Source organism: Hypanus sabinus, chromosome 11 (assembly GCF_030144855.1).
Source record: "Hypanus sabinus isolate sHypSab1 chromosome 11, sHypSab1.hap1, whole genome shotgun sequence".
NCBI classification, from domain to species: Eukaryota; Metazoa; Chordata; class Chondrichthyes; order Myliobatiformes; family Dasyatidae; genus Hypanus; species Hypanus sabinus.
Genome location: NC_082716.1, coordinates 27,149,003 through 27,172,228, shown reverse-complemented (window position 1 = coordinate 27,172,228; position 23,226 = coordinate 27,149,003). Strand labels below are relative to the sequence as shown.

The 23,226-nt window shown below is 40.9% G+C and overlaps 1 protein-coding gene and 1 long non-coding RNA gene across 5 annotated transcripts in view; one reads left to right on the top strand and one right to left on the bottom strand.

Moving 5' to 3' along the window:
- Window positions 1-23,226, bottom strand: part of LOC132401790 (uncharacterized) — a 31,963-nt gene that overhangs the window by 3,111 nt on the left and 5,626 nt on the right. For both annotated transcript variants that reach the window (XR_009514709.1, XR_009514708.1), the window contains exon 2: window positions 3,485-3,595. This is a non-coding gene — a long non-coding RNA (uncharacterized LOC132401790). The remainder of the gene's footprint in view (window positions 1-3,484; window positions 3,596-23,226) is intronic.
- LOC132401788 (AP-1 complex subunit mu-1-like) overlaps window positions 1-23,226 on the top strand; it is a 51,713-nt gene that overhangs the window by 22,971 nt on the left and 5,516 nt on the right. For all 3 annotated transcript variants that reach the window (XM_059983991.1, XM_059983990.1, XM_059983992.1), the window contains 7 exons: window positions 4,419-4,566; window positions 6,072-6,198; window positions 7,755-7,897; window positions 13,715-13,786; window positions 18,591-18,749; window positions 21,823-21,948; window positions 23,009-23,084. In XM_059983991.1, the coding sequence (XP_059839974.1) occupies window positions 4,419-4,566; window positions 6,072-6,198; window positions 7,755-7,897; window positions 13,715-13,786; window positions 18,591-18,749; window positions 21,823-21,948; window positions 23,009-23,084 (851 nt within the window). The remainder of the gene's footprint in view (window positions 1-4,418; window positions 4,567-6,071; window positions 6,199-7,754; window positions 7,898-13,714; window positions 13,787-18,590; window positions 18,750-21,822; window positions 21,949-23,008; window positions 23,085-23,226) is intronic.

Genomic DNA, 23,226 nt, shown 5'->3' with positions numbered 1-23,226 from the left:
CATCTCTGTTCTAAATGGATGTCGCTCCATTCTGAGGCTGTGCCCTCTGGACCTAGGCTCACCTACTATAGGAAACATTCTCTCCACATCCTCTCTATCTAGGCCTTCCAGTATTCAATGAAATCGCCCCCTCATTCTTCTAAACTCCAGGAAGTACCATCAAATGCTCTTCAAACGTTAACTCTTTCATTCCATAAGGCCATAAGATATAGGAGAAGAAGGCCATTCAGCCCATCAAGACTGCTCTGCCGTTCAATCATGGGCTGATGCAGTTCTTCCAGTTATCCCCACTCCCCTGTCTTTTCCCCATACCCTTTGATGCCCTGGCTAATCAAGAACCTATCTATCTCTGCCTTAAATACACCCAATGACTTGGCCTCCACAGCGTTCATGGCAACAAATTCCACAGATTTACCAGCCTCTGACTAAAGTAATTTCTCTGCATCTCAGTTCTAAATGGACGTCCTTCAATCCTGAAGTCATGCCCTCTTATCCTAGGCTCCCCTACCATGGGAAATAACTTTGCTGTATCTAATCCGTTCAGGCCTTTTATCATTTGAAACGTTTCTATGAGATCCCCCTCATTCTCCTGAATTCCAGGGAATACAGCCCAAGAGATGCCAGATGTTCCTCATACGGTAACCCTTTCATTCCTGGAACCATTCTCATGAATCTTCTCTGAACCCTCTCCAATGTCAGTATATCCTTTCTAAAATAAGAAGCCCAAAACTGCACACAATACTCCCAAGTGTGGTCTCACGAGTGCCTTATAGAGCCTCAACATCACAACCCTGCTCTTATATTTTGTGCTTAGAGAAATGAATGCCAACATTGCATTCGCCTTCTTCAACACCGACTCAACCTGGAGGTTAACCTTTAGGGTATCCTGCCCAAAGCCTCCAAAGTACCTTTGCATCTCTGCATTTTGAATTCTCTCCTCATCTAAATAATAGTCTGCTTGTTTATTTCTTCCACCAAAATGCATGACCATACATTTCCAGCATTGTATTTCATTTGCCACTTCTTTGCCCATTCCCCTAAACTATCTAAGTCTCTCTGCAGGTTCTCTGTTTCCTTAACAATACCTGCTCCTCCACCTATCTTTGTATTATCAGCAGATTTAGCCACAAATCCATTAATCCCAAAGTCCAAATCATTGACATACATCGTAAAAAGCAGTGATCCCAACACCGACCCGTGTGGAACTCCACTGGTAACCAGCAGCCAGCCAGAATCAGATCCCTTTATTCCCACTCTCTGTTTTCTGATGATCAGCCAATGTTCCACCCATGCTAGTAACTTCCCTGTAATTCCATGGGTTCTTATCTTGCTAAGCAGCCTCATGTGTGGCACCTTGTCAAAGGCCTTCTGAAAATCCAAGTGTACCACATCTACTACATCTCCTTTGTCCACCCTGCTTGTCATTTCTTCAAAAAATTGCCAGAATCATTCTAGTGAACATCCTCTGGACCTTCTGCCAGAACATCTTTTAGACCATAAGACATAGGAGCAAAATTAGGCCTTTTGGCCTATTGAGCCTGCTCTGCCATTTCATCATGGCTGATCCATTTTCCTTCTCAGCCCCAATCACCTGCCTTCCCTCCATGTCCCTTCGTGCCCTGACCAATCAAAAATCTATCAACTCTTGCCTTAAATATACTTAAAACTAGCTTCCACAGCTGACTGTGGCAATGAATTCCACAGGTTCACCACTCTGGCTGAAGAAATTCCTCCTCATCTCCATTCTAAAACGATGCCCCTCTATTATGAGGCTGTGTTCTCTGGCCTTAGACACTCCCACCATAGGAAACATCCTCTCTACATCCACTCTATTTGACTACCACTACTTGATAGGTTTCAATTAGGTCACCCCTCATTCTTCTAACCTCCAGTGAATAAAGGCCCAGAGCCTTCAAATGCTCTACACAGACTAGGGGACTACAACTATTCACAATACTCCATGTGGTCTGCTTTATAAAGCATCAGCATAACATCTTGCTCTTAAATTCTAGTCCTCTCGAAATGAATACTAATCTTGCATTTACCTTCCTTACCACTGACTCAACCTGCAAGTTAACATAAAACATAGCACTGGCCACAATGCTGAGCTGACCTAGCAATCAATCTTGCTCCATAAACTACAGTTACGCTCAGCCACTTCTCACTGAATCCTGGTTGCCCACATTTATATTCACTCCTCAATAAATGCTGCCCAGAGATAATGATGAATTAGCTTTCTGCCTGAACAGAATTCCTGGAAATTCAAACAGCTGTTGCCGTGATTAATAGACTGTTATTTACCTATGTATTTATGCTGCAGAGGATGATGGAAATAATAGTGTTACTCACTCGAGAATGCCTGATTTAGTGTCAGAGCTTAAAATGTAAAAAGATACACCTAGAACCCTATTAATAAAAGACACAAGTATTTTCTCTTATTTAAATCCATACACAAACAAATATGCATTTTCTGCAATTCTAACCCAACCAAGATCATATGTTATAATGATGTTAAATGGAGAGATGACCCAAGTAATATATTCGTGGAGTTTTATTTGGGATGTTGCCACTTGATTTCTTTCTCTAAGTATTGTTTAGTTTGAAACCAAAACTTGTGGCATAAATCAAAATTGGTTTAGATAAGTTTGGGCTGGGGGAGGAGAGGGAGTGTGGTATCTGGTTATGAGGAGTGAGTTTAAATGGTGTTATTTTGAATCCAGTAAGAGCTATACAAGTCCAACATAAATTTGCTTAAGAATGAATTTAAATGTCTAAATGCAAGAAATCAGAAATAAAACCCTAATGCTGAAAATGTCGAACATACCAGTGAGTGTTTAGTTAGAGGATCATTAATTAGAACCAATAATGTCTGATTCATTGCTGACATTTTTCAACGCTTTGGACATTGATGTGAGAATTCTGAAGTTATTAAAAAGAATACGTAAACCCACCATGATTTTATAAAGCAGTACAGTAACCGAAAGAACTCGATTCATCTTAAGGCAGCTGTGTATTCCCAGTGAAAGACCATCCCTACAGAGACACAATATGATTTTTCTTTTAGCTAAGGCAGATCTTTGCTGCAAGGGATGAACTTAAGTGATTCCAACAATAATCTTGCTCAGACACGATGTGTCAGGAGTAGCTAGGTTACAGTGTGTGTAAAAGAATGGATTGAAATAGTAGTGGATGAGTAGATTTGTTGTATCACAAAAGAGCGGATGGGAAAATTCAGTCATCTGAAGTTTTTGCATCAGATGCTTTTGTTGGGAAATCAGAAAAACTTCCACACACGTTGAACTAATGTGGCATGTCTGATATTCTTTAATACAATGATGTAATATAGCCACTGGAAGATGTAACCCAGGTAGTTAATATATTCTAAATAAATGGCAGATTACTAACATGGAAGCAATATACCACACAGATTGAAAGCTTGAAATAAAAAAGAATACTAGAAATACTCAACACCAGAGTAACGTACACCAAATGCTGAAGTGTCTGAGGATCACACAGCAGGTCAGGCAGCATCTGTGGAGAGGAAAAGTTCCAATGTTTTGGACCGAGACTCTTATTTCTAATACTCAACACCAGTCTGTAGAGAAAGAAGGAAAGTTAAAATTTCATTTACACAAGAGATTCTGCAGATGCTGGAAATTCAGAGTAACACACAGAATGCTGGCAGCATCTAAGGAGGGAAATAAGTAGTTGATATTTCGGGCCAAGAGCCTTCATCATGACTGAAAAGGAAAAGGAAAGATGCCAGAACAAGAAGGAGGGGGAGGGGACAGAGTACAAGATGGCAATAGGTGAAACTAGGTAAGGGGGAGATGGTTGGGTGGGGAAGTGGGGACAAAGTGAGAACGTGGGAAGTGATGGGTGGAAGAGGTATAGGTCTGAAGAAGAAGCAATCTAACAGGAGAGGACAGTGGACTGTGGGAGAAATGGGGAGGAGGAGGGGCACCAGAGGGAGGTGATTGACAGGTGAGGAGAGGAGAAGAGGTAAGAGAGGAGTCAGAATAGGGCACGGAAAAAGAGGAGGAGGACTGTGGAGAAATTAGTGAAAGTTAAAGTTTAATGAAAGGTCTTGGCCTGAAATGCTGACTGCTTATTTCCTCCATAGATGCTGCCTGACCTGCTGAGTTCCTCTAGAATTTTGTGCATGTTACCTAAAATTTAACTTATTCTATGACTAGCTATACTTTAGTTATTTTTGTTTGTAGGTACTGGACTAGTATTATATTAACACTAACACTACACTACTTAACCCATGTGTCAGCATGCCCAGTATGTTATATGTTTAGGTGTGTTTCTGTGTTACTGGAACATAAAGTCAGTTCCTGTAACAAGGTGTATCTTAATCCTATTTGGTGAATTCCATTGCTTATTTAATGTCTATTGTTACCCTTAATTTTCAGGTACATCATTCAACAGGGACACAAGTTGGAAATTGGAGCACCACGTCCCCCTGCTACCCTAACAAACGCAGTGTCCTGGAGATCGGATGGTATTAAATACAGAAAGAATGAAGTGTTCATTGATCTGATTGAATCTGTCAACTTACTGGTGAGCAGTAGTTTCTGCAGCAGTGGGATCTCACTGCAAATCTCTACATAGCTCTCTCATAGGGAGAGAGGAATTTGCATAAAAATACCTTGACATGAATCTTGAAGTGTACTGCCCTCCTTTGGTGAGAGTTACCATTTATCTGAGATTGTGATGTCCATTTCATTTTAGTAATTAGAAGATGTTAACCCTGTAGGAGTTAATTTCTTGTTAATTCTTGTAAGTAGACCCACCATCAGTGCATGTGTTAATGACTGAGAAGCTGTATACTATGTACATACATAAATACATTCTAAAAATTGAAGTGCTAAAGAATTAGCCCCTTCAGCCAACACAATTAGCAAACAGGTGGAAACCGAAAAAAAAATCATTGAGGCGTTATAAGTACATTTTCGGGTTCAGTGACATTGGTCATGCATATAAAGACCATTGTATGAATGGCCTTCAGTCTGTGTCAGTGTATAATACTGATGCAGACAAAAGATCATTCATACCATTACGCCCATGCCAGTTCTTTGGTAGAACTGTCTTTAATTTCACTTCCCAAACAGAATCCACATAACCTGTATTTTTTTATCCAATCATGTTGGAAAATTTGCCATTGTATCTACTTCCATTGCACTTTCAGTAATCTATTCCAGCATTCAATTACTCATAAATGCACAAATACAATGCTACTGCTATTAAGAGTTTCCCCTGACTTAGTGTATCAAAATTTTTTCTTGTGAGTCAGTGCAAGCCAACTACTGTCAGAGTTGACTCGTGTTCAATAGCATAACCCAGCATTGTGGCTTTGTGATTTAGAGCAAGTACTTTTACTTTTCACTCATGTGCTGAGTAAGGCAGAAAAATGTAGGTAGTCAGTGGGTTTGGCAAACATAAGCAGAGCACATGCAAATCAGCATGTATATGAACTCTCTGTACATGAACTTTTCTTTGACTTCCCCTGAACTTTACTTCAATCACTTTAATTTATGCCCTCTTGTAATCGCCATTTCCACCTTAGGGGAAGGACTCCGGATACCCACTTGATCTATACCTCCTATACATTTCCATCAAGTAATCTCTCATCATACTTCACTCTAAAGAGAAAAGCCCTCTCAGTCTGCCTATCCACATAAAGCAGGCTCTCCAATCCAGGTAGCATCCTAGCAAATCTCCTCTGTACCATCTCTAAAGCTTTCATCCTATAATGATGGGGGCCAGGTGCATAATCTTGAGTATAAATTTGTGCATTTGTGTGTATGTCCACGTGCTTTTATACTGTAAGGATGTGTGTCATTGAGTACGTGAGTGTGTGTGTGTGTGAGAGAGAGAGAGAGAGAGAGAGAGAGAGAGAGTGTGTGCATATGTTAAGATGTGTATAACCCTGTGGGCATGGTTTGCAGTGTGTCCTATTGTACATATACACACACACATATGTATGTATATGTGAATTGCCACAGAATGCTGTTGATTTTCTGTGTGCGAGGTGTTGCCTGCTTCATTGTATCCTGTTTCTCCAGGTGAGTGCAAATGGCAATGTCCTGAAAAGTGAGATTGTTGGAAATGTAAAACTGAAGGTTATACTCTCAGGAATGCCAGAACTCCGGCTTGGACTCAATGATAAGGTCCTGTTCGAGATCTCTGGAAGTAAGTAGAAATGGGCATACTGACAAATGAAATAAGAGCAGGATTAGTCACATGCTAACTACACCTGTTTAAAAAAAATATTAAAAAAGGCACTGCTTCTATTGTCCTTTCAAGAAGAGTTCCAAAGTCCCATGAACATCTGCGAGAATGAATTTTGGCTCACTTCTGTCCTTAGTGTACATCCACTTATTTCTGAAAAATGATGCTTAGTTCTTGAATCTCCAAAGTAGGAAACATGATCTCAAGAATCACCCTGCAAAAGGTTTCTTGTATGTTTCAGTTGTCTGCTCACTCTTAATCACACCCCCATTTTAGGTATTAATCTAGAAACCTCTGAGCTTAAATAAGACATCAGAACCGTACACACTGCTTCAGATACGGTCTCAACAATCCCTTTTATATATGAAATAGAGTGTCCCTATTTTTCACTTGGTTCCTTTGGTAATAAATAATAACATTCTCTTCGCTTTCCTAATTGCTCACTGTATCATCTTGCCTTGAATGAATCATGCATCCAGATGGCTCAGTGTTGCTCCATCATTTAGATAAGATGCTTCTTCTGCCAAAATTAACAAGTTCAGGTTTTAAAAAAAAATTGCATTCCATTTATGAGAACTTTGTCTCAAAGTCCTTCCACAGAATGACACATATTCCAACCTCAACGGTCTAAGAAAACCTGCACAAGGAAATACACTCCAAGAGCAAAAGAAAATGTCTAGATGCTAGAAATAGAAATAAAAGCAGAAAACTGTGGAAACAATCCACTAGGGAGGATTTCTAACTTTTTGCCAGGTCTGATGAAATACCATGAATTTGAAGTATCAGCTCTGTTCCTTTGTTTCTCTCTCTGTGGAAACTGCCTCACCTGCTGAGTATTTAATTAAGTTCATCACTGATGTCGGGTAAAAGCTTAGATGTCTAAACATGAACAGCAACGGGAAGTCTGATTCAGAATTAACACAGTTTTACTTGGAAATAATCTAAACATAATGTACTTCTAATGAGGTGATCATAGAATGGAAATGACAATGCAATTTTGAAGCATTCATAGGAATGTGACTTTTTAAAACTTCTCTCTCTGAACTAAGAGCAGCAAATGTTAAGTCTAAGACTGAGATTGGTTTTTGACTTGAAATGAAACCAATGGTCATGGGAAACAAGAAGCAAAATAGAGTTCAGAGCGAATCAGATTGTCCATGATCTTATTGAGTTAGAGAGCAGGCTCTGGATCATAATGGTGTATCCCTGCTCTTTGATATGTTTTTCCATTGGAAAGTTTGCTGGCCTATTACTGAAATACTATGAGTCAGGCAGAGCTAACAATACAACTCAGCACTGAAAGGAGATTAAAGACCACACATGTTCTAGGAAAAAAAATAATTGCAGCTTGTAGGCTCCCAGACACTGAACTTGTGTGGTAACGTCCTCATTTTCAATGACTGGGACCTTGTCAACCCTTTAGAAAATGTCACTCCTGAATCACCTCATTTCGCAAAGGCTTTTTTTCTCACCTTCTTCTCTAACTGTCGGCACATTTTATTTTTTGTTTATGTTAGGGGACAAGTCTAAATCTGTGGAACTGGAGGATGTAAAGTTTCATCAGTGTGTGCGTCTATCGCGCTTTGAAAATGATCGAACTATATCCTTCATCCCTCCAGATGGAGAATTTGAACTCATGTCCTACCGGTTATATACGCAGGTACGTAACAGAGTAGTTGTACAGTAAATGTACACTCAGGTATTAGTATATTGGCAAATGTTACACTAGTCATCAAGTACACTGTACTAAGTCATTAATTCTCTGCACTGAACAAAAAAACGTGCTTAATATCAAGTATTCATAAGGCAAAGGCCCTTTGCCGAACTGTGGATTATTTCCATACCTCTTAGCAGGAATAGAAGCTGATGATGAAATTCATCATTTCTTCCAAACCAACATTGTTACTTTTGACCATCTGAGAGCAAAAATTGTTACAATGATCAAGGCAGTAGGAAAGCTGCAACCGTCATCAAAGATCCCCACAGCTCGGGTCATGTTCTCTTCTCACTGCTGTTGTCAGCTAGAAGGTACACAAACCTCAGGACTTGCACTACCAAGTTCAGGAGCAGTTACTACCCCTCAACCATCAGGCTCTTGAACAAAAGGCCTGCCCAATGATCCCACTTTAAGGACTCTTTATCTTGTTATCTCATGTTCTCGCTATTTATTACTATTTATTTATATCTGCATTTGCACAGTTTGTTGACTTCTGCACATTACTTGATTTTTATTGTATCTTGTTATAGTTACTTTTCTATAGATTTGCTGAGTGTGCCCACAGGAAAAAGAATATCAAGGTTGTATGTGGTGACATATATGTACCTCGATAATAAAATTTACTTTGAACTTCCCTGAGGCATTAACGGGAATCATAGCTTAATATGGAATGAAAGTAGGTCGTTTGGCCCAACTTATGCATGCTGACCATAGGGCCCACAAAACAAGGCCTACTTGAGGTTTTAAGAGTTTTAAGTTTGTCAAAACATCGAAACATGCAGTGAAATGCGTAGTTTTGTGTCAAATCAACTCAGAGAGGATTGTGCTGGGTAGTCTGCAGATATTCTCATGCCACCGGCACCAACATAGTATGCCCACAAACAAGAGAAAATCTACAGATGCTGAAAATCCAAGTAACAAACACAAAATGCTGGAGGAACTCAACAGGCCAGGTGGCATCTATGGAAAAGGGTACAGTCAACATTTCAGGCCAAGACTCATCCTGCTGAAGGATGTATGCCCACAACTCACTAAGTCTAACCGTGCATCTTTGGAATGTGGAAGGAAACCAAAGCACCCGGAGGAGACCCACTTGACCACAGGGAGAACGTCCAAACTCCTTAAAGACAACAACAGGAATTGAACCCTGATCAGTGATCACTGGACCTGTAAAGCCACTGTGCTGTCTCTAATTGCCTGCATGTGCCTGCATGCTAAACCTCTCTTATCCATGTCTTATCAAAATGTCTTTTGAAAGCTGTTACTGTATCTGCTTCAGTCACTTCCCTTGGCAGCTTGCTTCACATAAGCACCGCCCTTTGCATGAAGATGTTCCTCCTTTTAAATCTTTCACCTCTCACCTTAAATGTATGCCCTCTGGTTTTATGTTCCCCTTCCCTGAAAAAAGATCACGTGCATTCACCGTATCTATGCCCCTAGTGATTTTATGTGTCACTATATCTCTCAGTCTCCAAGAAATAACATCCTAGTTGCCCAATGTCATCCGATAACTCGGGATCTCAGGTCTTGTCAGCATCCTCATAAATCTTCACTGCACTCTCTGCATTTTAATGATCTTTCCTATAAGAGGGCAGCACAAGCTGCGTACAATCCTCCAAGTGTGATCTCACCATCATCTTGTAAAATAGTGATGTAACAGCCAACCCTGTACCCACTGTTTTGACTGGCGAAGAGCAATGCAACAAATGCCTTCTTCACTGTGTCTTACCTTCAACAATCATCTCGGGCATGGCAAGTCCCCTCAATGCCAGTGACCCGTGCCTGCCCAACATCCCCAACGTCAAGCCTCTAATGTGTGGGCCACATTATCTGTGTGCTAGATATCAGACTCAGAAAAAAGACATTACGTTACTGAGTTCCTTCAAGGTACAAGATTTCTAGTATGGCACTTCAAGGATATTCCTGAAGGCTTTTTGAAAATCTCTAACTTATATGAATCCCTGGACCATGACCAGATAAAACAGAGAAAGAGCATCTGAGATCACACCAAGAATCCATTTAAAGTTTGTTCCACTATATCATGTAAAGTAATTCAGTCTAGTTTTTGTACTGTGTCGTGTAAGACCATGGTCCTGAAAAACATTGTCTCATTTTTACTGTGTACTGTACCAGCAGTTATGGTCGAAGTGACAATAAAAGTGACTTGACTTGAAGTTCAGCATTCAAATTTATTATCAACTTTTTTGTGGACATCCATAGTAAATACAAAGAGATACCACAGATCAAATGCACAAAATAAGACTGACATCCCCAAACCAATGTGCAAATGACAAGAAACAGTGCAACATCGAAAAGAAAAGTAAAGCAAATAAAGTGATCATAATAAATAAATAATCAATAAATATTGAGAGCATGAGATGAAGAATCTCTGAAAATGAATCCATAGGTTATGAGAACAAATTCAGTGTTGGGGTGAGTGACGTTGAGTGAGGTTATCCCCTCTGGTCAAGAGCTTGATGGTTGAGGGGTAATAACTGTTCCTGAACCTAGTGGCGTAGTTCTTGAGACTCCAGTACCTTCTTCCTGATTGCAGCGGCAAGAGGAGAGCACGGCCTGGATGGATGGTGGGGATCCTCGATGAAGGATGCTGCTTTCCTGCAACACCACTCCTTGCAGGTGTGCTCAATGGTGGGGAGGGCTTTACCTGTGGACTGGGCTGTATCCACTATTTCTTGTAGGCTTTTTCCATTCAAGGGCATTGGTTTACCCATACCCTATAACAATGCCAAAATGAACACAGAACCCTTCCCAGTTAAACATCTTCTGCCCAGTTTGGTAAGGTTATGGCAAGCAATCATCCTTAAGGTCAGTGGATGGTGAAGGAGAGAGAGGGAGTTAAAAGAAATTGATGTATTCATAAGTACCATTCACGTTCATTGTACGTTCAGAATTAGTACCACAAATGTATACCATGTATTGCATCCATAGGTATTCTCTAACTTCCCACAAGGTTTTGCTCTATTATATGTCCTCTCTTTGGGTTTTATATTGGCTCTTTTTAGCCAAAGCTGATACGACTGTGGCTAACAAGAGCATTCAAAGCCAACATCAAAGCTAAAGCGAGGGTATATTATAGAGCAAAATTTTGTGGGAAGTTAGAGGACTGGGATCTGAAGGCAACAAAAAAAAGTCATTAAAAAGGTAAAGATGGAATACGAAAGTAAGCTAGCCAATAATATTTAAGAGGTTATCAGAAGTTTCTTCAGATACATAAAGTGTAAAAGAGAGGTGAGAGTGGATATCAGAGCGCTGGAAAGTGATGTTGAAGGGGTAGTAATGGGGGACAACGAAACGGTAAACAAACTGAATAAGTATTTTGCATCAGTCTTCATGGTGGAAGTTCCAGGTGTCAGGGGTCATGAAGTGCGTGAAGTTATCGTAACTACAGATAACTGAAACTGGGAAACTGAAAGGCCTGAAGGTAGGTAAGTCACCTGCATCAGATGGTGTATACCCCAGGTTCTGAAATATGTGGCTGAAAAGATCGTGGAGGCATTAGTAATGATCTTTCAAGAATCACTAGATTCTGGAATGGTTCCAAAAGACTGGAAAATTGCAAATGTCACTCCACTCTTCAAGAAGGCAGAAGAAAGGAAACTATAGGCCAGTTATTCTGACCTCAGTGGTCAGGAAGATGTTGGAGTCAATTATTGAGGATGAGGCCTCAGGGTGCTTGGAGGCACATGATAAAATAGGCTAATCGGCCATTTTCCTCTGGGGAAAATCTTGCCTGACAAATCTGTTGGAAATCTTTTGAGGAGTAACAAGCAAGATAGACAAAAGAGAATCAGTTGATGTTATGTACTTGGATCTTCTGAAGGCCTTTGACAAGGTGCCACACATGAGACTGCTTAACAAGCTACCTCAGAATTAACAGTCAGATTCATTACCTGGTCTTATGATATCACAGGAAAGATTCTAGCATGGATAAAGCAGTGGCTGATTGGCAGGAGGCAAAGTGTGGGAATAAAGGGAGCATTTTCTGGCTGGCTGCCGGTGACTAGTAGTGTTCCACAGGGGGTTTGTGTTGGGACTGATTCTTTTTCCATTATACATCAATGATTTGGCTGATGGAGTTGATGAATTTCTTGCAAAGCTTGCATATGATATGAAGATAGGTGGAAGGGCAGGTAATTTTGAGAAAGTAGAGAAGGATTTAGACAGATTAGGAGAATGGACAAAGAAATGGCAGATGGAATACAGTGTCAGAAAGTGTATGGTCATGCACTTTGGTAGAAGAAATGAAAGGGTTGACTATTTTCTAACTGGAGAGAAAATACGAAAAGCTCAGGTGAAAAGGTACTTTGGGGTCCTTGTAGAGGGTTCCCTAAAGGTTAATTTGCAGGTTGAGTCTGTGGTGAGGAAGGCAAGTGCAATGTTAGCATTCATTTCAAGAGGAGTAGAATATTAAAGCAAGGATGCAATGTTGAGGTGTTATAAAGCATTGTAGAGGCCTCAGGGAGTATTGTGAGCTGTTTTGGGCCCTTTATCGGACTGGATGTGCTGAAACTGGAGAGGGTTTAAAGGAGGTTTACAAAAATGATTCTAGGATTGAATGGTTTGTCATATGAAGAATGTTTGATGGCCTTGGGCCTGTTATTTGCAGGAATTCAGAAGAAGGGTGACCTCATTGAAACCTATCAAATGGTGAAAGGCCTTGATAGAGTGGATGTGGAGAGGATGCTTTCTATGGTGGGAGAGTCTAATACTAGAGGGCACAGCCTCAGAATAGAGGGGCGTCCTTTTAGAAAGGCGATGAGGAGGAATTTCTTTAGACAGTGAGTGATGAATCGGTGGAATTCTTTGCCACAGGCAGCTTTGGAGGCCAAGGCTTGATGTATATTTAAGGCAGAGGTTGATAGATTCTTGACTGGCTTGAATGGATACGGGGAGAAGGCAAGAGATTGGGGCTGAGAGGAAAATTGGATCAGCCATGACGGAATGGTGGAGCAGACTCCCTGGACCAAATGGCCTAATTCTGTTCATAAGAATGGTCTTATGGTCTTGCAGTATTACTCGTAATTGTGTCCTCAGGTACATGATGTGCTTCCCTGTAGCACCCATAAATAGAAATCTGGTTACAGGATGCACATGTGTATCTGTTCCAGGAAAACAATTTAATTAATATGGGTAAAGGGCACATTTTGGGTGTGGCTTTTTTGAGAAATTCAGCTTGACTTGGCAATGTAAAACTAAGCTTAATGTAAAAGCTTTCTTTTTTGCATAATATCAATGTGATGGGGAAGTTATTTATTTATTGAGATACAGTGTGGAATAGGCCCTTTGGGCAATTCCCGGACCGAACCCTTGCCTAATCACAGGACAATTTACAATGACCGATATCAGCCGGTACATCTTTGGACTGTGGGAGGAAAACCGAGCACCTGGAGGAAACTCACGCAATCACAGGGAGAGTGTACAAATGTGCATTTTTATTTACACTAGTTATATGTTCTTCTCTCATTACTTGCTGAAGAATGAATATTTTACCTGTACATTTCATTACGTCATGTTTGACAGTGAGCAAAGAATTTTGTCAGAAGCACTGTTAGTAAGATAATTCATACAGTTCTGGCTAACTATTGAGATATCTGCACTTATAGATTGGAAACATAATCCCATGTATACACAAGTGGTTTTGTTTGAAACATGTATAACTTGAACACTATCAGTGAATGTTAGTTACTATTATTAAAAAAATCACATGTACACAGTTGGTCACGATAATTTGTTTTGCAGGTAAAGCCCTTGATTTGGATTGAGTCAGCAATTGAGAAATATTCACATAGCAGGGTGGAGATTATGATAAAGGTAAGAATGGAAGTAAAACCCTGTTGTGGAGGTTTAGTACGTTTCCTCAAGGATTCTGGCTCCTAGTGTTTGTTCTGAAGCTCACAGTTACATTGCCTAGTGAAGGTGTGGGTCCATAAATCTTGTATAGAACACAAGGCTCCACTCCTACCACTTATCTTCTCCTCACCTGCCCATTACCTCCTTCTGAGGCCCCTCCCCCTTCCCTTTTTCCCATGGTCCACTCTCCTCTCCTATCAGATTCCTTTTTCTTCAGCCTTTTACCACTTCCCATCTTCTCATTTTGTTCCTCTCCACAATCCACCCACCGTCCCCCCTCACCTGGTTTCACCTATCACTTGCCTGTTTGTACTACTTCCCACCCATACCCCATACCCCCACATTCATATTCTAGTTTCTTTCCCCTTCCTTTCCAGTCCCGATGAAGGGTCTTGGCCTGAAACGCCAACTGTTTATTCCTCCATAGATGCTACCTGACTTGCTGAGCTCCTGCAGCATTTTGTGTGTGTCTCTATTTCCAATTTTTACCCCTTCCACTTCTCCATTCCGCTCCTGGGCTACAGTCCATTGATCATTGATCTAACTGGCCAAACTTATCTGGTGGCTGTACAGTTCCCAGCTAAAACAGCCCAGCATGATTTAAGAGCACAAGATGGACCAGGAGGATATCCTTCCCATCAAGCCTCCTCTGCCATTCAGTTACGTCCCAATCACTTTCCTTACAGATATATTAGTTCATAAGATGCTGACTTAGTGAGCTTAGTGCTCCAGCCCACCCCAAATACACTATTTATTCTGACAAATAGCACTGATCATGGAGTCCAATCATAATCATTCCCTGTATGAAACCACAAGGGGGGAGAAGATGAAACATGAAGATAAGCTATCGAATATTAAAAATGATACCAAAAGTTTTTCTCAGATAAGTAATGAGTAAATGAGAGGCGAGAGTAGAGATTGGATTGCTGGAAGATGATGACAAACAAGGAAAAGGCGGGTCAACTGAGTAAGTATTTTGCATCAGTCTTCATTGTGGAAGACACTAGTAGTATGTTGGAAGTTCAAGGGGCAGAAATGAATGCACTTGCTATTACTAGGGAGATGGTACTTGGGAAACTGAGAAGTCTAAAGGTAAATAAGTCACTCAGACCTGATGGACGATGCTCCAGTGTTCTAAACGAGGTAGCTGAAGACATTGCGTAGGCAGTAGTAATGACCTTTCAATAATCAATAGATTCGAGCTTGTTTCCTGAGGACTGGAAAATTGCAAATGTTCACTCTTCAAGAAGGGAGGGAGGCAGAGGAGAGGAAATTATAGGCAACTTAGCCTGACCTCAGTGGTTGGGAAGATGTTGGAGTTGATTATTAAAGACGTGTTTTCGGGGTGCTCTGAGGTACATAGCAAAATAGGCCAAAGTCAGCATGGTTACCTCAAGGGAAAATCTTGCCTGACAGATCGGTTGGAATTCTTTGAAAAACTAACAAGGAGACAGCATAGACAAAGGAGAATTGGTGGATGTTGTGTATTTGGATTTTCAGAAGGCCTTTGACAAGGTGCCACACTTGAGTCTGCAAAACGAGATAAAAGTCCAGGGTATTACAGGAAAGATACTATAATGGATAGAGCATTGGCTGATTGGCAGAAGGCAAAAAGTGGGAATAAGTGATTTTTTTTCCAGATTGGCTGCCAGTCACTAGTGGTTTTCCACTGGGGTCTGTATTGGAACCAGTTCTTTTTATGTTATATGTCAACAATTTGGGCGATGAAATTGATGACTTTGTGGCAGGTAGCGTTGAGGAAGCAGAGAGGTTGCAGAAGGGCTTAGATTGGTAGAATGGGCAAAGAGATGGCAGATGGAACACGGTGTTGGAAGTGTATGGTCATGCACTTCGACAGAAGGAATAACAGCATGGACTATTTTCTAAGTGGGCAGAAAATTCAAAAGTACAAGGTGGAAAGGGATTTGGTAGTCCTTGTGCAGGATTCCCAGAAGGTTAATTTTTAGGTTGAACAGGTGGTAAGGAAGGCAAATATGATGTTAGCATTTATTTCAAGAGGACTGGAATATAAAAGCAAGGATGTAATGCTGAGTTTTTATAAGACACTGGTGAGGCCTCACTTGGAGTATTGTGAGCAGTTTTGGGCCTCTTAGTTAAGAGAAGATGTGCTGATATTGGAGTGGGTGCAGAGGAGATTCAGGAGATTGATTCCGGGAATTAAAGGGTTATCATATGAGCAGCAATTGAAGGCTCTGGGCCTGTATTCACTGGAATTTAGAACAATGAAGGGTATCTCCGTGAAACTTATCAAAGATTGAAAGGCTTAAACAGAGTGGATGTGAAGAGGATGTTTCCTTTGGTGAGGGAGTCTAGGACTAGAGGGCACAGCCTCAAAATAGAGCAAAATCTATTTAGAACTGAGACAAGGAGGAATTTCTTTTGTCAGAGGGTGATGAATCTTCAGAATTTATTAACACAAACAGTTGTGGAGGCCAGGTCATTGGGTGCATTTAAGGCAGAGGTTGATAGATTCTTGGTTAGTCAGGGCATGAAGGCTATGGGAGAAAGCAGAAGAATGGGGTTGAGAGAAAAATGGATCAGCCATGATAAAATGATGCAACAGACTTGAGGGCCTAATTTGCTCCTATATCTTATGGTCTTGTGGTATGCTTTTATACCATTGTGAAGAACAGTCATACCATAGGGAAATATTTAAGGCATCCCTGCCAAGGAAACCTCAAAGAAAATTGGCTTTAACTATTTCCTGAATGCTGAACAGCAGGATGTTCAAAGGCTTTGCTATAAATAGTCAGTACTGCCGTGTTAAGACGGGGTGTGGAGCCAGAACAAGGAAGGTTGAGTGAAGGGCAAAAAAAAAACTGAGTAAGCGATGGAATGTAACACATCTCAGAGTCAAGGTGTATCTGGCAGCATTCTTGCTGTCACATCACTCTATTTCCAACAATGGTGATCAGGGGAAGATTTAACACACTGTGATAAAATATGCGGGATTTGAAACATATATTTCTTTAGTGGTGAGTGTTCACCGAAAGAAAACTTCTGAGCACCCGCTGAGCAAGTTGCCATTTGGGAAAAGCACGGATGCTTGGAATGGAGAGTGTTTACTTATATTCAGAGAAAATCAGGTTGTTTTGCTTTATAATTTTAATATTGCAAATATTACTGAGACCATTCCATTGAACAGGTATAGCTTTGATCTCCCAAACTAAAAACATCAACTTACAATGCCTGTTCCTGACCTACTATATGGTATATTTAGTATGAATCTTTAAACTTAAATTACTGTTAATTTTGTGTGTGTGTGTGTGTGTGTGTTGTTACAAGAATTATCCCTTGTAATAATTATCAGTGAGGCACAGAGAATCTGTATTTACTGATAAGTAACTTTAACTGTTTCAACTAAAAAGCACGTGGGTTTGCAAATTATCTACCTGTGTGCACCCTACTAGATATCCTGACCCTCCATGAACAGTCACTGATGAGAAAAGGTATTACCTGGGAAGGGAATCTACACTGGTCAGGCTTCCTTCATGGTCCCAATCTCCTCGTGTCTGTGGGGTCCTCCTTATCCGCGATGGTTGGTCTCTGGTTGCTGGAGATTCATCAGCCTTACGTATTTGGAGCTCCTGAGTTTCATACTGTTCCTCACCATTGGAACTGTTGGATCTCCATCCCATTGGCTCAAGGTCACCTGACCTACCTGGGTCACTTTCTTACTAGTCATTGTACAGGGCTAAAATCAACATTGTTTCATGGTTCTGCCCACCTCAGCCTTGTGTGTTTGTATCGATTCTGACTGATCCAAACCAGTTAAATGAGGCAACCCAACCCAGATCGAGTCTAACGAGATTACGGACTGTTTCATTGACAGGTCTGGTATTTTACATAATCAGTAGCTTTTCCTCTTGTTTCAATGATCTCAGATTTAGGTCAGTACCTGAAGTTTCTTGTGTCCACATTCAGTTGCTCTGATTAGATTGTCCCAGAGTCAAGAATTAGTTCAGAGTCCACACCCTTTACATAACAAATAGCTACTTGTTTGAGAATACTCTAAAGGCTGATTTATACTTGTGCATATGGGCTACACCGTAGCCCTGCTTTTCACTTCTGCATAGGCTCTGCGCCGTAGTGAGCATGTGTTGGTGTGCGCCAAAACGCTAGTTGGCTGTGGGGTTTCTATTCACTGTGTTGAGTTTCTTCCTGAGAGACCTGGATGAAGAAATGCATTTCAAACATTTTTGCATGTCGGCTGGTTCACCTATTTCGCATCGGTGTACAGATATGGCGGAGAAAAAGCAACCGGAAATGCGTAGGAGGAAATGCCATGCTACCAAGCAGACCAATTGCAGTTATTGTGGTCTGTGGTGCCGCGACGTGTGAGTTACATTGTTGGGGAGGTGCACGTCACCCTACGGCGTTGGGTACACTGTACCTATGGCGTAGATGTGACGCACATGTATAAATCAGCCTTTAGGCTTAGCAGGTCATCACCTGAAGTTTCCTGTGTCCACATTCAGTTGCTCCGATTAGATTACCCAAGAGCAAGAATCAGTTCACAGTCTACAAAATGTGAGGCAACAAAGAGAACTGGTTTGCTTGATTAGACTGTCCTTGATTAGACTGCAGGTGTGTGTGTGTGTTAGAGAGAGAGAGAGATACTCGGGGTTCATTTGCCTGTAAGGATTCTTATTGGAATGTGTTCATGTCACATATCTATTATGTCTTCTTGTTTTCTTGTTACCTTAATTTCATAACTGAAATTGTTGTACTTCCTCAAATTCAGGCAAAAAGTCAATTTAAGCATCGTTCTACTGCAAACAATGTCGAGATATTTGTGCCGGTTCCTAGCGATGCTGACTCACCAAAATTCAAGACTAGTACCGGCAATGCAAAATGGCTGCCAGAGAAGAATGTTGTTGTTTGGTCGATCAAGTCTTTCCCTGTGAGTAATGTGTGGATGGTTGAAGATAGTGCTGTTGTAGTGGTTCAGCAAACCAGAACGGGTAAGGTGTCTTTAGCCTGCCCTCCACTGTTTAAACACTGGGAAAGGTGAAGCTGCTGGAGCCTCTCAAAGGGAACCATTTTAGGAACAGCATCTTCCCTAGCCACCTCCCCTCCCCCCCCCCCCCCCCCCCATCAGATTTCTGAATGGACAAGAAATCAACCCATGAACACTATCTCACTACATTTTTTTTAACTCTTTTTGCACTATTATTTAATATACAGTATTCACCCCCCCCCACTTGGAAATATTCGTGTTTTATTGCTTTACCACATTGAATTACAGTGGATTTAATTTGGCTTTTTTGACACAGATCAACAGAAAAAGACTCTTTACGACAAAGTGAAAACAGATTTCTACAAACGAATCTAAATGAATTAAAATAAAACACAAAATAACTGATTGTATAAGTATTCACCTCCTTCAAGTCTCTATTTAGTAGATACACCTTTGGCGGCAATTTACAGCCTTGAGTCTGTGTGTATAGGTCTCTACCTGGACACTACAATTTTTCCCCATTCTCCTTTAGAAAACTGCTCAAGCTCTGTCAGATTACATGGGGAATGCAAGTGAACAGCCATTTTCAAGTCCAGCCACAAAATCCCAATTGAATTGAGATCTGGACTCTGACTTGGCCATTCCAGGACATTAACTTTATGGTTTTTAAGCCATTCCTGTGTAGTTTTGGCTTTAAGCTTGGGGTCATTGTCTTGCTGGGGAAAAAAAACATTCTCTCAAGTCACAGTTCTCTTGCAGACTGCATCAGGTTTTCCTCCAGGATTTCCCTGTATTTTGCTGCATTCATTTTATCCTCTACTTTCACAATCCTTCCAGGGCCTGCTGCAGGGAAGCAGCCACCACCATGCTTCATGGTAGGGATGGTGTCATTTTGATTATGTACTGTGTTTAGCTTATGCCAACCATAGCCAAGATTTAGAACCATAGAACCATAGAACATTACAGCACTGAAACAGGCCTTTTGGCCCTTCTTGGTTGTGCCAAACTATTTTTTTGCCTAGTCCCACTGACCTGCACCTAGACCATATCCCTCCACACTCGTGTGAGTTTTTTTCAACAGTGGCTTTCCCTTTGGAACTGTCCCATAAAGCTGTGACTGGTGAAGCACCTGGGCAACAGTTGTTGTATGTGCAGTCTCTCCCATCTCAGCCACTGAGGAATGTAACTCCTCCAGAGCTGTCATAGGTCTTTTGGTGCCCTGCCTCATTAGTCCTCTTCTTGCACAGCCACTCAGTTTTTGAGGATGGCCTGCTCTAGTCAGATTTACAGCTGTGCCATATTCTTTCCATTTCTTCATGATTCACTTAACTGTACTCCAAGGGATATTCAGTGATTTGGAAATTTTTTCGTCTCCATCTCCTGGCTTGTCCTTTTTGATAACCTTTTCACAGAGTTGCTTGGAGTATTTTTTTGTCTTCATGGTTTAGTTTTTGCCAGGAGACTGACTAAGCAGCAGCTGGACCTTCCAAATACAGGTGTATTTTTACTACAATCAATTGAAACACCTTGTCTGCACACGTTTTCAAAAACAGATATTCATTTAGCTAATTATGTGACTTCTAAAACCAATTGGCTGCACCAGTGATCATTTGGTGTGTCATATTTAATGGAGGTGAATACTTTTATCAATTATTTTGTGTTTTATACTTGTAATTAATTTAGATGATTTTGTAGAGATTGTTTTCACTTTGGCACAAGGAAGTGTTTTTCTGTGGATCAGTGTCAAAAAAAGCCAAATTAAATTCACTGTGATTCAATGTTGTAAAATAATAAAACATGAAAACATCCAAGGGGGATGAATACATTTTATAGGCACTATATATATATATATATATATATATCTAGAATATTTATTGTATTTTATAGTTTTTTGTGTATTTCACTGTATTGCTGCGGCAAAACAACAAATTTTGCAACATATGCCAGTGATATTAAAACTGATTCTGATTCTGGGCAGAATCTTAGTTATATCTTAGCCCAAGAAAGAGGCTGAGTTTTATTATTTTGACAGTTTTATTAATTGCATTGATGCATCAGCACAGATTGAGCAACCACAACTCTTAAAAGAAAACATCAATGGCTTCTGCTAAAGTTCCAGCTGTAACAAGATAATCACCAGTCGCTTAATGGCCCCTGAAAGACTTGGGAAAAGTAGCAGTTATGTATTATAGAGAACCCTCCTTTCTCTCTTCACAGTGGTGCCATATTTTATATCTCCATCTGAAAGGGTAATTTAATTTCTCATCCTAGAACCAACACCTACAGCAATTTCAGCGGCATGGTAGCGTAGTGGTTAGGTCAATGCTTGTATGTACCATTGATCTGGGTTCACTTCCCGATGCTGTCTGTAAGGAGTTTGTACGTTCTCCCTGTGACTGTGTGGGTTTCCTCCCACAGTCCAAAGACATTCGGTTTGGTAGGCTAATTGGTCAATATAAATTGTCCCATGTTTAGGTGAGGGATAATTTGGGGTTTGCTGGGCAGGTGCACCTTGAAGGACCTAAAGGGCCTATCCTGTGCAAACTCAACAAATATTGTGTTGTAAACTTCAGAAACTCTTGTGTCTCCATTTCAGGAATGCTTTCAAGTTCAAGGGCATTGTTGTTCAACCGTATACAAGTATACCACCAAGTTATACAACACAGTACACATAACTCACACACAACATATAGAGTAATATTACCATAAATAAATCACAAATAGTAAGATATTTCCAAAAGATTGACATTTAACATAAGGTGCATTTATGACGCAAGTTAAAAAGTAAACAGTATGTCACTGTACTGGTCAGGACGATCTGTACGGTGATCCTATAAAAATTAGTTAGAATGGCGTGGTGGGGGGAGGAGTGATGCTCACTTGCTTCAGTCTCCCCAATAGGACCAACACTCAAGTGGAATATGCAATTTGTACCAAACTTGCTGGCAGTGCTACATTCTGCTTTTGTAAACACTTGGGCTTATTCCAGCATTTGTAATATTTCCCTTTTTTTCAGGGCGGTAAAGAGTACTTGATGCGGGCGCACTTTGGTCTCCCAAGCGTTGAGGGAGAAGAGCAGGAGGGGAAGCCGCCCATCACAATCAATTTTGAAATTCCATATTTTACTGTCTCTGGAATTCAGGTCAGCATTTCAGTTAAGGGAGAAAGCTGGGGTTTCTAATCGTACATTTTTTTGTTTGTTTCCAGAAACTTATAATTTTGTTCATTTGCATTAAAATGTAGCACTTGGATTTGAAGAAGCGCCTATAGACTGCTGACCAATCCTGTCAGATCGTAGCGACCTATTTTAACTCTACTTCCACTTCCCTTTCTGACATGTCTGCCCCTGGCCTCCTCTACTGCCTTGATGAAGCCAAACTCAGGTTGGAGGTCCATCTCCTCATATTTCTTCTGGGTAGCCTCCAAACTGAAGGCATGAACATTGGTTTCTCGAACTTCTGGTAATTTCTTCCCCCCTCCCTCTTTCTTCCTTTATCAGTTCCCTAATCTGGCTCCCCTCTTGCCTGTTCTCCTCTCCTCACCTGCTCATCATCTCCCTGTGGTTCTGCTACTCCTCTTTCTTCCATAGTTCAATGTTCTCTCCTATTAGGTTTCCTTTTCTTCTACCTTTTACCTCTTCCAAGCATTCCCTCCCATCTTTCTACTTCAGTCCCCCCATCACCTGATCTCACATATCACCTGCCAACTTGTTCTCCTTCCCCTCCCCCAACTCCTTATATTGGCTTCTGCTCCCTGCTTTTCCAGTCCCGATGGAGGGTCTCAGCCTGAAACATTGAGCGTTCTGTGTGTGTTGCTCAAGATTTCCAGCATCTACAGAATTTCTTACCTACTTTTGCCTATCACCAAAAAAGTTCGACAAAACACCATACAAATTGAAGCAAAAATAGAAATTTTAAATTTTAAGTCTAATTGTAGTTGCAATTTCCTGTCATGACTCTCCCTTCCTCCATCTCTTCTGTCCCTGCTTATTCTCTCACTCTCCTCCTTCACTCTTCCTCCTTCCTCTGTGTCCCTCCTCCCCCCAAACGTCCTTCCCTCTGTTTTGCTCTCCTCTCTCTCCTCCCCTTTCTTTTCTCTCTCTAGCCCCAGCAAAGAAAAGTTAAAATGACAGTTGTAATATGAGATATCACTGGAAAATGTTTGGGAAAATTTACTATATGCATTTTTTTTTTACCCACTAGGTCCGCTATTTGAAGATCATTGAGAAGAGCGGTTATCAAGCTCTCCCTTGGGTCCGATACATTACCCAGAGCGGAGGTAAGCAATTTGGTAAAACATGGAAGTCCAAAGGTTGCCTTCTGTACTATGAAATGTTATGATTCTCAGAGTTAATAATTACTATTTATTAGCTCTCAGATTTAGCTCACATCCTTTTTAATGGTTCAATGATAACTCCAGA